Source organism: Neophocaena asiaeorientalis, unplaced genomic scaffold, assembly GCF_003031525.2.
Source record: "Neophocaena asiaeorientalis asiaeorientalis breed wild unplaced genomic scaffold, Neophocaena_asiaeorientalis_V1.1 scaffold479, whole genome shotgun sequence".
Lineage (NCBI taxonomy): Eukaryota > Metazoa > Chordata > Mammalia > Artiodactyla > Phocoenidae > Neophocaena > Neophocaena asiaeorientalis.
Window position 1 is genome coordinate 2,762,052 of NW_020173774.1, and position 14,645 is coordinate 2,776,696.

The 14,645-nt window shown below is 37.6% G+C and overlaps 1 protein-coding gene across 4 annotated transcripts in view; it reads right to left on the reverse strand.

The window, feature by feature from the left end:
* The window catches only part of SIK3 (SIK family kinase 3), a 243,942-nt gene that overhangs the window by 65,526 nt on the left and 163,771 nt on the right, over positions 1–14,645 (reverse strand). For all 4 annotated transcript variants that reach the window (XM_024751743.1, XM_024751744.1, XM_024751742.1 and 1 more), the window contains exon 4: positions 9,112–9,273. In XM_024751743.1, the coding sequence (XP_024607511.1) occupies positions 9,112–9,273 (162 nt within the window). The remainder of the gene's footprint in view (positions 1–9,111; positions 9,274–14,645) is intronic.

Here is a 14,645-nt window from a genome sequence, read left to right on the forward strand (position 1 = left end):
AGCATGATGACTACCTCCGTGGAAAATGAAAGTTTAAAAACAAAAATGCTGGAGCAGCATTACATTGGTATTTTCAATGAATGACATGTATTTGCCCCCAAAGTTTTAAAAATATCTTAGCAGTTAGCATCACTGAACTCAGCTATTTTTAAATGAGGTAATAAACGAATCCCCTCCACTCTATCATAGATAGCACTACCCCAACCCTTCTCATGAAAGGCAAAAACCCCTCGCCAACACGGGATCTTTTAATCAAACTCAGTATTGAGTAGATGTATAAAGGAAAAGGTTATAATAAGACCTTTTCTATAAGACCTACAAACAATATTCACTGGAATTCTTGAAAACATTAATGCATACTATTGCAACTATGATTCTAAAGTGATTCATATCACTTAGAAAAATAATAGTTCAATCAAGTAAGTTTCTAATCCTGATAGGTGAGCACACTATACAAATTTTTAGTGTGCCTTTTATGGACCATAATGAATCAAGGTCCCCTTAACTTCTCAACAGAAACTAAAGATACCAAATGGAAATACAGTATATAGGTATAACAATAATATTTTCCAAATTAAAAATTAAGGCATATGGTCTGATAAGCAGAAGGCTACTTTTGGAGAAAAGAAGGTACGATCAACATATAAGATTCTCAGTTGTCACCTAGAAACTAAGCAGGCAAGAGAATACCATCTTAGGTTAAACCTAACAGAACAGAATAAACATAACTCAAATGAGAGGAAACATCTGAACAGCAACCCACCTAAAAGGTAAGGTGTAAATATACTAACAGGAGTAGGATACGCCCCAAGTTTCTGGGGGACCATTAATGCATCAAGGGGCAAACAACATATTCACACATCTAACTATATAATTATATGCATAAATTGAGTTTTAAGCAAAAGTTTAGGGGCAATTGGTATATAATAGAGGAGAGGGCTTTCCTGAAAAAGAGTCTATCAAGAGCTCAGAGAATCTCTCAATCTGATTAAAAAGATCAAGGTCATATTTTGACTAGAATGTTAAGAAAACTAACCTATTTAATTGTACAAGTACCCGGTATTTTCTAACTTTTCTGACTCTCAAACTTCTTTCAAAGGAATATATTATCCTAAAAACTTTGCAAGAAAGAAATTTTTAAAATAACTTTCTCATTTTTATGTGATTTATGATAAAGAAGTAATTTAAGTAAAATATTTTATATTAGTACATTATTAAAATTGACTTAAAAGTTCATTATAAATTATATTTATCAACAAAATGAAAAGGCAACCTACTGAATAGGAGAAAATATTTGCAAATCATGTATCTGATGAGGGGTTAATATCTAAAATACATAAAAAACTCATACAACTCAGTAGCAAAAAAAAATTCAATTTTTTAAATGGACAGAAGATCTGAATAGACATTTTTCCAAAGAAGACATGCAGATGGCCAAGAGGTACATGAAAAGATGCTTAACATCACTAATCACCAGGGAAATGCAAATCAAAACACCTGTTAGAATGGCTATTACCAAAAAGACAAGAAGTAACAAATATTGGTGAGGGTGTGGAGAAAAGGGAACCCTTGTGCACTGTTGGTGGGAATGTTCACTGGTGCAGCCACTATGAAAAACAGTATAGAAGTTCCTCAAAAAATTAAAAAGAGAACTACCATATGATCCAGCAATTCCACTTCTAGGTATTGATCTAAAGAAAATGAAAGCACTGGGAATTCCCTGGCAGTTCAGTGGTTAGGACTCCTTGCTCTCAGTGCTGAGAGCCCAAGTTTGATCCCTGGTTGGGGAAATAAAATCCCATAAGCCGCGTGACGTGGCCAAAAAAAAAAAAGAAAAAAGAAAAGAAAATGAAAGCACTAATTCAAAAAGACATCTGCATGCTCATGTTCATCGCAGCATTATTTACAATACCCAAGATATGGAAACAACCTCAGTGTCCATCGACAGATGAATGGATTTTAAAATGTAGTACATGTATACAGTGGAATATTATTCAGTCATAAAATAATAAAATAAAATCTTGTCATTTAAAAAATATTAAATAGTTATATTCACTTTATTTCTTGTTTTTTCTTTTTCCATTATGGTGTATTACAGGATATCAAATATACTTCTCTGTCTATACAGTAGAACCTTGTTGTTTATCCATTTTATATATAACAGTTTTCATCTGCTAATCCCAAACTCCCAATCCATCCCTCCCTCAGCCCCCTCGCCCTTGGCAACCACAAGTCTGTTCTCTATGTCTGTGAGTCTGTTTCTGTTTCATAGATAAGTTCATTTGTGTCATATTTTAGATTTCACATATAAGTGACATCATATGGTATTTGTCTTCCTCTTTCTGACTTACTTCACTTAGCATGATAATCTCTAGGTCCATCCATGTTGCTGAAAATGGCATTATTTTACTTTTTCTAAATGGCTAAGCAGTATTCCAGTATATATATATATATATATATATATATATACACCACATCTAAGCATATATATGTCCATGCCACCCTCTCACTTCATCCAAGCTTACCCTTCCCCCTCTCCATGTCCTCAAGTCCATTCTCTATGCCTGCGCCTTTATTCCTGTCCTGTGGAGTGCATGTATCTTTTCGAATCATAGTTTTGTCCAGATGTAAGCCCAGGAGTGAGATTGCTGGATCATATGGTAACTCTATTTTTAGTTTTTTGAGGAACCTCCACACTGTTTTCCATAGTGGCTGTACCAATTTACATTCCCACCAACAGTGCAGGAGGGTTCCCCTTTCTCCAAACCCTCTCCAGCACTGGTTATCTGCAGACTTTTCAATGATGGCCATTCTGACTGGTGTGAGGTGGTACCTCATTGCAGTTTTGATTTGCGTTTCTCTAATAATTAGCAATGTTGAGCATTTTTTCATGTGTCATGTGTGTCAATTATGTGTACCTGAAACACCTTTTTAATGAAGGTACATTAATTTTTCATTTGTAAAAGCTCCAGTCTTAGGAATAGGATTCAGAAGAGAGAATTTTCCAAACTCCATTTTCCCAAGGGTCAATATACGTTAAAGTTCCTTAGCCCCTGCTAGTTGAGGGTCCTATACCATTTCAGGGTGAGAGCACAAGGGTGAGGCGTTATGATTCCTAGGCTCTACTAGGACCCGAATTTGGGAAAGTCACATGGCCTCTCTGGGTCTCAATTTACTACCCATCAATCAGGGAGGTGTACTGAAAGATTACCTAAACAAAGGGTGTTAGGATAATGACATAAAATTTGGGATTGACACGATGAATATTCGTAACTACTTTTTGTGACCTGTCAGGGACATTCTCAATCACCAGACTATGGAAGGGGTCTCAGAAATCCAAGGTTTCCAACCTTCGTTTTGAGATACAGATATGACTGTATCTTAGCATATTCATACAGGCGGTGAAAGGTCAATAGACTTACCAAATGTTTTAGTTTCTCACTTTTAAAAAATGAAGTAGTCTAGAACTCACTGCATTAAAGGTCAAAAATTCCCACAGTACCTCAAATCCATGCACTGTGGAAATTCTTTCCAAAATATTGGCTTTGCTGTAGCTGAACTTCAGATCTTTGCTGTCTACTGATTGCCAACTAAAACAATAACACCGGAGTGGAAACCATCTCACGGAGACCATTCTGGGAGTCGACATTTAAAGAAAAAAGTTTCCAACTTCCTTAGGTTAAAAAAAAAAAGTTTCCACAATTTTCAAAACATTCTCATAACGTCTGAGTATTTCAAATAACTTTGCTTCAGGGAGTAAGCCAGCTACATTTAGGCAATCTTTTAGAAATACAGAAATTTCTCTAGTAAATTTTTAAGGACAAGAATTAAAATTCCTTTTGAATAGCAGTGCATCAACCATTAAAAATAAGGCAACACCAGTCTGATAGCTTAATATAATCCATCAATAAGAAAATCTGATTTCTCTATTTCTAAACATATCTCTGACTGGAAGTTCCCTCTTCCTGGCCCAGAGATGTGACTGGTTACCCAGTCCCAGAAATTCCTCCTCTGCTCACATCTCTTGTGTTTGTTGCCCTTTTCTTCCTTCCCACATCCACTGCCACCACCCGTATGCAGGATTTTACCATTTCACAGCCTTTTAACTGATCTTCGTATTGCCTTCCTGTCCCCTCTCCCTACTCCCACCCTTTTTTCCTTATCAACCCTGAATCTGATTTATTAAGCCTGGTATTCAAACAATTTCACAATTTAGTACAAATACCTCCCCTTCCTGCCTTCTCAGGCGTGACTCCTCGATCCTTCCCTCTCACCAAGCTTTTCTGCAGATATGCTGTGTGCATTCTACTGCTGCCCATGCTTCTCCAACTCAGCTTCCCACTGTAACCAAAATAAAGCCCCAAATCCTCACCATGTGCACAGGTCCCCAGGCGAACTGGCCCTTGCCAGCTCTCTCATCCCATCTTTCCACTCCCGGCCTTATTTATTATCCTCAGCCATGCTAAACTTTCTCTTACCCCCTAAATATGTTGAATTCACCTCTCGCAGGCCTTTGCCTTGCTCTTCCTTCTGTTTGGAAGGCTCTGACTATCCTCGTTATCCTCGCACAGGTCGTTCTATCAGACTACTCGATATGACCATTTTCACAGCCCTTATGAGAGCTTGTTTATGTGTTTACTGTCTATCTTTCCCCATCAGAACATTAGTTCCAAGGGACTACTTGAATCGCTGCTGTATTCCCAATGTCTGCACACAGCAGGTGCTTTACTAACATTTGCTTACTAACTAATCCTACTGGCATTCTCTCCTTGACACCTATCCTTAAAGAATTCTATTCATCCTTTAAGACTCACCTCAAGTGCTATATTCTCAAAAGGGTGTTTCTGTCCTCATCACCACTGTGTAAAGTTCAGATCAACAAAGTTATTGAGCACCTACTATACAACAGGTACAATAAATGGGATATGCTTACAGTCCCCGTGGCATCTGTAATCTAATGAAATTCTGCAAACTAAAGTGGTTTCTCCATCCTCTGAACTCCTGTGGTGACTGGACTATACAATTAACGTGATAATGAATCATGATGTGCTCTGTAACATCTCTCCTATTGTATCAAACTGCAGTTTGGTAGCTGTCGGCCATGCTGTCACCCAGGGATACAATCGATGTGCTGAGAGAGCCATGTTGTGCCTCCTCCATCCTGAATCTGCTCCTTTGTGGATCCTCACACATCTGAGGCACAAAGTGAAAGGTTAGAGACTAAGAACCCTATTCTTTTCCCAGCGTTGAATTCTCTACATGAAAGCGATTTGCACGAGTGCTCTTTATAAGAAATTCAAACGTTTAGCAAGTTAAAGGTGTTTTGGAAACTCTAGTGTTTTCTAAGCAAGACATATTTGCATGCCAAATATGTTGAAATTAAATGATATACGTGAAAATGCTTTGCAAAGTACTTTTTATATATGTAAAGCATAATTTTGGTGTTATTTAACTTTTCAAAGCTCTAAGCATTCGCTGCCCAAATAGACTGTAAATTCTTGAGGGTGGGAGTCATGTTCTTAGCCTTCTTTTTTCTATTCCATGATACCGGAGCAAAAAGCCTTTGTTAAGAACAGTGAAGATTACAGATAGCCACTACAAATTCTTCATTCCAGACTTGGCAACTGTGCCTTTCAGAAATAAAATTCTTTATCCTGAAAACAATCAATGCTTATGCTGGATTCCTAATGACAGAAACATCTTTCAAATAGTTCTACAGAAGATAGGTTTGTGACTAGCATTAAGAAGAAAGCATTAAAACCAGAAAAAAAAAAACCCAAAGTATTCACCTGGGCTTCATTCTCTCTAGAACTAGCACTAGAACAAAAATTCATAGGTAAGAATTTAATCACAAAAACTCTCAAACAATGGAATGATGTTGAATCTTTTAATATCTGTAACTGAAACTTATCTCTTGTGTCCTGGCAACACATATTCACTTGAAGAGGGCTAACATGGGCTTTTATAATAGCTAGATTTTTATAGTAGTACCAAGTATTACATGTAAGTTGTCACATTACTTCATACAAAAAGTAAACATAAATTCCTGTAAACACAAACATCCCCAGAACAACTTATTCATCTACTTTTGAATAGGATGCGTAATCTTTTCATCAAAACCACTAGGTAAATATTGGATAAGGAAAACATGAATTCCTTAAATTTCCTGATCTGAATTTTTATTAATTCCAAGTTAATTTGCTACTATAACATATACGATGATTTTTAAAATGAGATGCTTAAGACTAACAATATTTTAAATAAAATAAAAAAACTCTCTTTCCTCTCTCATGTGTTTCTTTCATATACAGTAGTTCTTTCTTACTGAGATTTATAATAATTCATCAAAAAGACTACTGAAAAGATCAGGGATCTGAAGGTTACTTTTAGCTTTCAGAATAAAAAGTTGATTTCATTACTTATCTGAACTTATCCCATCAGAACCATCCAACCTACCTCTCTAAAATTAGTCATGCTGTAGTCAGCTTCAACTAGAAGCGTTCCTCCCACTGGTCCATTAAGTTCAAAGAAGGCCTGGCTGATGAGAACAGGTATTCTATCCAATTTATGTGTAGGAAGGGAAGTTCAGGCAATGACTGAGAAACTGAGTAATGACAGCATGTAGGAAAGAATGCAAACAAAGACAATGTCAGATGCTGTAGCAGAGCACAAAGCTAGGGGCGCTCATTTATTCTTTGCTTTGCTCTGAAAACAAATAATAAAAATGCAGACTTTAGGTTAATGAAATAAAAATCTTGACAAAGTATATGTATTAATACACAGAGAGCCCAAGGCTGGCTGTCAGGACCCCTAGGAGTCTGTAATTACACACCAACAGGTAGAGACTCATATTGTGACTGCATGGGTTTGTTTTTAACTATTAACAAAGGAAAGTATTTAAAAATCTCCTTACCCAAATATTTGTCAGTAGAGTTTCTAAATTCAATTATCACCAACCCCTGCTTTTTAAACTTGGCTTCTCAATGCAAAAACTAAAAGCCGTACAAATTTCCCTTAACTAAATCAAAATGATTCTAAATTCAAAATCAAGAACCAAGGAAGCATAAAAACTTTTTCTTAGTCTTTGGTCAGTGAAGGTAGACTAAGACTGTAGCAGAAAAAGAGGGCCTTCTTTTTTTTTTTTTTTTTTTTTTTTTTTTTTTTGTGGTACGCGGGCCTCTCACTGTTGTGGCCTCTCCCGTTGAGGAGCACAGGCTCCGGACGTGCAGGCTCAGCGCCCATGGCTCACGGACCCAGCCGCTCCGCGGCATGTGGGATCTTCCCGGACCGGGGCACGAACCCGTGTCCCCTGCATCGGCTGATGGACTCTCAACCACTGCGCCACCAGGGAAGCCCTGAGGGCCTTCTTTTAACTCACTACCCTAATCAAAAATCCAAAGAACCCTACAGTAACATTTGTGGTAGGCTGAATAGCAGCCCTTCAAAGACATCCTTGTCCTAATCCATGGAACTTGTGGATGTGTTATCTTCTTTTGCAGATGTGGTTAGGTTAAGGATCTTGAGCTGGAGAGACCATCCTGGTTCATCCAGGAGGGCCCAACGTAATCACAAGGGTCCTTACAAGAGGGAAGTAAGAGGATCAGATTAGAAGTGGGAGATGTGACAATGGAAGCGGGAGGTGGAAGTGTGACGTAAGGCCTGGAGCCAAGGAACGCAGGAGGCCTCCATGAGCTGAAAAAGGCAAGGAGATGAATCCTCCAAAGCCTCCAGATGGAACCAGTTCCAACAATACCTTGGTTTCAGCCCCACAGGATTCATTTCAGATTTCTGACCTCCAGAACTATAAGATAAACTTGTATTGTTTCAAGCCACTAAGTGTGTGGTAATTTGTTACAGCAACAACAGATAATTAACACATTTTATTATACTTTCAGGGATTGTGAAGCTTAGTAGGTGTTATTACCATTAATTTAATTGAAACTACAATGAATAATTACAAAAGAGGGTTTGCAATTGTCAGGCCTTTCCACCCTACCCACCCTTGTGAGCACTGTCAGCATCTAGAGAGCTTTAGAGAATATAAACCAGACGTCAGGGCAAAGGAAAAGCATGATTTCACGTAAGATAAAGAAAGCTTCTAATTCCTGTCTACTATGCACTAAGCAAATACAGAACTCAAAGAGCTTACAACTATAAAAGTTCTAATCAGCCCAACTTAGATAAACAAAAAGGCTAGGTGACACTCCGAGGATGTAAAAGTAGAGCCTGGAAAGTGAGCAGTTATGTACACAAAAGAAACTGTCAGAAGAATCAACAACCTACAAGGGTTCACAGAGGTACTTTGACCTATAATATAAAATATATTTGAACTCTCAGTTCCCACCCAGTTAAGGAGGGAAATCTTCAGAATTGCTTCTTACCTAGGCCTTTCAAGACAGTTATATTCTAGCTAAAGTTCTGTTTTCTGTATGAGATTCCAGTCCTTTTTTATCTGGAAGACGAGGGACATACAGTGCAATACCAAAAACTGTCAGAAAAACAAAAACGGTTTATTTTCATATTTATAGTTTCTATATAAACTGCAGTCACTTTCTTCTATCAATAGGTGGTGAGCTTGTATTGGTTAGGCAAATGCTGACAGTTTACCAAAATTGAAGTATGAGTAGGGTGAGGCAGTGAAAAGTGCTTTTTTAGGCACTGTCAGATGAGCAGATGAATGAAATTTGAGGATAAAAAGAGATGGACTGCCTTTAAACCACTGTAAGATCTATTCTTCTTAAATGATCATAAAACCACAGTCTTAAGAATAAGCATGCTCTATATCAGCAGTGACACAAAGCAACCTTCTCAGGTGAAGGTGAGAAGGCACACAATTTTATCAGTTTTTTCTTTTACTACTTTATTCTATATTTTATTCCTTATTCAAAAATTACTTTTTCTTCTTTCTTCCCAACCTAGTTGCATCCCAAACTACATAAAAAAATAGCATCAATGTATTTTGAAAGCTTATTAATTTTCAAGCCACACACACACAAAAATCCTTTTTATAATACTTCTTTCTGAATAGATAAAACAGATAATCCCTTGCTTTAAGAACCTTGAAGGAAAAGCTGCTTCACTCCTATTTCACATCCTCAGCATACTTCTCACCTGCTATTTTGATATTCAGATTGGCATCCAGTAGCAAATTTTCAGCTTTTAGATCACGATGAACAATATTCCGACAGTGACAAAAAAAGACAGCTGCGACAATCTGTTTGAACTTCCGACGGGCCTCCTTTTCTGCCATTCTGCCATGGGCCACCAGGTGGTCTGCGGTGAAGAAGAATACCGTCAGTTCTTGTTTTGGGACAGTGGTATAATTTCAAGAGGTAGACAGAAGGAGTGATACAAGTGGGCCCAGCAAATGAATGAGTCAAAGAAGTAAAACAAACAAATGGAAAACAATACACTTACAGTCCTGATTTGTATCTATAAAAATTCATTAGTAATGAGCACCCAAACTTTGTTAAGTATAAATCCCATTACACATACATATGCATAAGAATACACTCGCCCTACCATAAGGGAAGGAAGGAAGAGCTGTGAGGGATGCACGTAATGGTTTTCTTCAAGGATCGTAACACTCAACACCTTCCTGTGCATATCTCCGTTGCAAAAGATTATACAGCAAACATGCACATGAAGATAAGTATCAGCAATATTTCCTGTGCTAAAGGGTGAGTCAAAAAGCAGAGTCACAATAATCAATCACTTTAGGAAAGAATAGACAGAAATTAGTCATTGCTGAGAGGGGAAAACCTGCTTTATATAGGATTCTGTTTAGGCTAATAATCTCTTCTGCTTTCTCAAAGGTTTACAATTTGACATAAAAATGTACTTATTTGGTGACTATTCTCTGGAATGCACAGTAATATGCCTGCATCCTTACATTTGCATTTACTGTGCTTACCAAATATTTTTAAAACTATGTTATTAATTTTTACAGATAACATCAATAGAAAACCATGTGAGTTTCTACCACTTTAAATGAAATAATTTTATTGGCTATGTCACTAACTAAGGTATAACAAAAGAATTTACATGGGATAAACTTTGTAATTCTATAAATCAGGCTATCCTCTATATTTAAAAAGGAATTGATTGACATATAATCAATGTCATAAGTTCTATAACACTTTTCTAGAAGTAGGTTTATACTGAACCAATGACATACATATCCTTAACCCAGTTCTTCATCTGACAGCATATACGGATCACAACAGCTGATGGCATTAGAAATGTCAGTGACACAGTTTGCTCTGTTTGAAATCTGTAATAGCTCATCAGCACTATCCTTAAATCAACTGATCTAGCTGGAAAAAAGACACATTTGCCATCATAAGCATCCTGAGATAGTGGGAAAGTGGAAAATTAGACAATATAAGTGTATTATTTTTTGTTTTTTAATAGTACTTTCAGTGATACTACCCAATTGTTTTGGCACCATCTCCATCCCCCATGGGACAAGTCAGGTGTATCTTTTCTTCATCACAAAGAAGAACTTTGAGATAAAACATATGCACCAGTAATGACTGACAAGATTAACAGTTTAGGACAAGAAATGGAGTGGGGGTGGTTTGAAGAAGGGGGCAAAATGACAATCCACCCACATATCAGATTTTCAAATAATTCAAAGTACATTCTGACCACGACGGACATTAAACTTTGGAGACCAAATACATTAGTAATTTTAACACCAATGTTACAAGTAGTTTATTTAAATTATTAAGAAGACCCCTCAAAGGAGCTGTTATAATTGTTAGAGTTATCAATGACCCACACATAAGATCTTTGAAGCATTTCCCTCAAAAACAATCATTATTATGGCCAAGATCACCAATCTGGTAGAAAGAAAGAGAAAATAAGAAGTCTTTAGCTTAGATGTTAAAAGGACTAGGATACAGCTTTCTACAGGAGTTTAGAGGTGGTGATAAGTGAGCTCACACTCTGGTATGTTTAGGCTTCTGGTGAGATCTGTCAAATGAATTTCAAACAACACAAGGTCCCCAACTAGGGACAGGGAGTGAATACAAGCTGTTGAAGAACTGGATGTCCATCAGATGTGGACCATGCTCCACTTGAAGAGGCCATTCTCTCTAACAGTACCTGCTCCTTTGACCCACTATTTCTCTTCACCCAAGGCCTAATTATTCTAATAATGTGCTTTAGCTGCTAAACCTTGTCTAATTAAAGAGCTTTGAAGAGACAGCTATTCTTGAGAAATATAAAAATAAACCCTTATGAAGGTTTACCCTCAGAAGCTCAATTGGCCAAGCCACCCATTAATTAAAATGCCCAGGAGACATTCATCTGGCAGTAAATACTAATTACCAGAACACATTAAAGAGCTTCTTAAATACAACAGAATGATTAATTTAGCAATTTCCAAAATAAGTGATTTTCTTTTATTAAAAAAACCTCTTTGTATTTTCTAAGTACTTTGTTTTCCTAAAATGATTGGAAAGTTTCAAAAATGTTACATAGGCCAGGAGCTGGCAGAATGCTGCCTAGTTCTGTTTTATCTCTACAATGACACATTGGTTGTCCTTGGATGAATCATTTATACTGCCAATACTGCCACCTCTTGATCTGCTAAACAGAAATAAATTCTGTTACACGCTATGGCCAAAGAAAGTATAGCATATTCGGGAATAAACTTGTACTTTGACTAAGAGTTATCATATATGACATAATTTTAACTTTCAAAGACATTTAAAAAGCTATTTTTTAAAAAGGTCCACTCATTACTACACAAATACTATTTCAGCATTTGGTTAATAGATCATAAGGATCTTTGTTCAGGATTCTGTAATGCTTGAAAGTGACTATTATTATACACCAATTGTACTGTTACACGGTTCTGGTTACAAGGTATTTGTGATAGCACACTGGGTAAAATGGCTTAAACTATATAGTACTTTCCCTAAAGATACCTACAGTATCCCTACAGCTAAGAATATAAAGAAGATACACAATTTACTTTTTTAAAAAATGTGTTGCCTGCAAACGTCAGATGTTTCTTACTAGCCATTGTGTTTGATGTTTAAGTTCTCTCTTCTTTGGGAACGTTGTGCTCTTCCCCACATACAGGACCTTCATACTGGCTCAATGTCATTCAGACTTTAGCCTCCGCTTTTATTTTTGCCCATCTTATTACCACCACCACCACCCCCCGCCTCCAGCCCCTGTTAGTTTGCTTTCAGTGTAAACCTACAGGGTCTAGTGGGTGTGCCAGGAAGCCAGCAGCCTGCAGCGGTTTTTGGTCCCTGCTGAAATTGCCTTTCAGCTGCCTGCTGACAAATGGCTGCTTTATGTTCATGTGTGCTCCATAGGCAGGCAGCAAAAATTCTTCAAGTTCAAATATGACATTTAACTTTCAGCGAAGAAACCCAGAGCAGCAGTAGCCCAGCCTGGACTTAACACAAAGTCACAGCATTTGAATACATACTGGGGTAATTTCAGAAGGCAAATGAAACAAATAGCTCCCAAGCCACTCAACATTCAAAGTAAAATACATTCTGCAACTTGTCAGGATAAACCCACTTGCAAAGAACTCTAAAGAGTTGTTCTGCTTCTTCTGGACAGTTTAGTGAGCTAGTTCTCCGAAATACTGGGCAAGATGCCACCCATACCTCCAGTCCCAAACACCCCACCCTGCAACCATGACCCCAGCCCCCCATCCACACCCCTGAGTCTAGACAATCTTCACTCCATCACAGTAAGTCCCTTTTCACCGTCAATTAACTACTACTCTATTTAGTTGCCATTATACCTCTGGAGCAAATTTAAAGTTTTTCTCTATCACAGCTTCAACCATTTCAACCCAGACAAGGATGAGGTGACTCTCAATTAAAAGGAGAAAACGGTTCTCCTGTTTTCAAGTTCTTATCAAAAGTGGGGAGCCTGTGAAATAAAAACAAAACAACAACAAAAGAAAAAAGTAAGGAGTCTAAGTTCTCTTTCTCACTTTCCAATCACCATAAATAACTTGGCACTGGATTTCTGTAATCTTTTTTATCTGCTCTTCCTCACAAAATCAAAAGTAGTTAGTGACACTAAGGGATTTATATACCTCACGAGGAGTATATCATTAGAAGCAGAGGGAATGAATTCTGAAGTTTCAAAAGTCTTAGAGCGCCAGCATTTACAAAGTTTGCTTCAGAGTTCACTGCTTTTTCCACAGTGAATTGCTTCAAATTCACTGTTTGTAATTTTGTCCCAATCTGACTCAGGAAGAAATATCTTGTGGTACAGTTAGATTCTAACCTTTCAAAGAGAAAAAATACACATAAGGCAGTCTTAACGTCCCTAGACCAGCCTTGCTGGAGTGTCAGAGGCATGCCACTAATGGGGTAGCAGTGGGAAGCCAACATTTCTTAAAATAAGTCACTTTCCCACTATAAACAGACAGTGTCTCCATTTGTCTGCTAAGTCTACAACATCTAAGATCCAAAACACTAGCTGAAAATGAACATACCCTGATAGCAGGTCAAGCAACAGGGCAGAAACTTTTCATTTTACATGATGAAGAAATAACCCAGTCTAGAATGGGAAAAAGGCGGCTCATGTGCTAAGCTTAGGTGGCTACCTGGAAAGATTTCTGCCAATTCCAAGCTAACCACAGCTAGCAGTTCTTTGCTTTGCCACTCAGTTCTATCATTTCTTCTTTCTACACTCATGGAAACGACTTCCTGTTTATGAAACAAATGCTTCTTTCCAAAAGAGTCAGGGCAAGGCCAAGATAACTCAGCTTCCTGGGAGAAGGTTAACAAGAGTGCACTCAAATGTCACACTGTCCCTAACCCTCGGAGGCCCCAAGCTGCCAAGGACTAGAGAAGAGGGCTTGTTATTTGGTTTTCCTTGCCAAGATTCCAGCTACCTCATACCAGGCCTCTTTACTTGTTGCTGCTGCTGGTTACCATCTCTTTTCTTCATCCTTCCAGTGGTCCAGGCCAAAAACCTTGCTGTCATCTTTCATTCTCTTTCTTCCATACCCACATCCAATCCATCAGCAGATTTTATAAACTCTGCTGTCAAAATACATCCAGAATTCAACTATTCCTCACCCTTATCCCCACCCTACTCTAGTGACACCAACCTAGTCCAATAGCCATTATCTCCCTCCTGGTTTACTGCAGTAACCTTAGAATAAACTCCTAACCAGTATCCCTGATTCTGCCCTTGGCTCACTGCGATCTACTCTCAAAATGACAGCCCAGATAAGAAGTCTTTTTTTTTTTTTTTAACTTTTTTCTTTTGAAATAATTACAGATTCACAGGAAGCTGCAGAGATAGTACAGAGAGATCCCATGTACCCTTCACCCAGTTTCCCCCAACAGTTAAATCTTACATAATTACAGAATAATATCAAAACCCAGAACTTGACATGAGTAGAATATGTGTATACTCCTATGTCATTTTATCACATGTATAGATTTGTGGAACTACCACTGCAATCAAGATACAGAATTATTTGGAGTTACTCATTACTGAGTATTCTTGCAGGCATAAAAACAAAATGTCCACTATTACTTTTTTCTGTCTATCCCAAATATTAAACTTTTTCCTTCAGGGTTCTGAGAAAACACAATTTCTTTCTGATTCACTTACAGTCACAAGATATGCTTTAGTTCTAGAAGTTT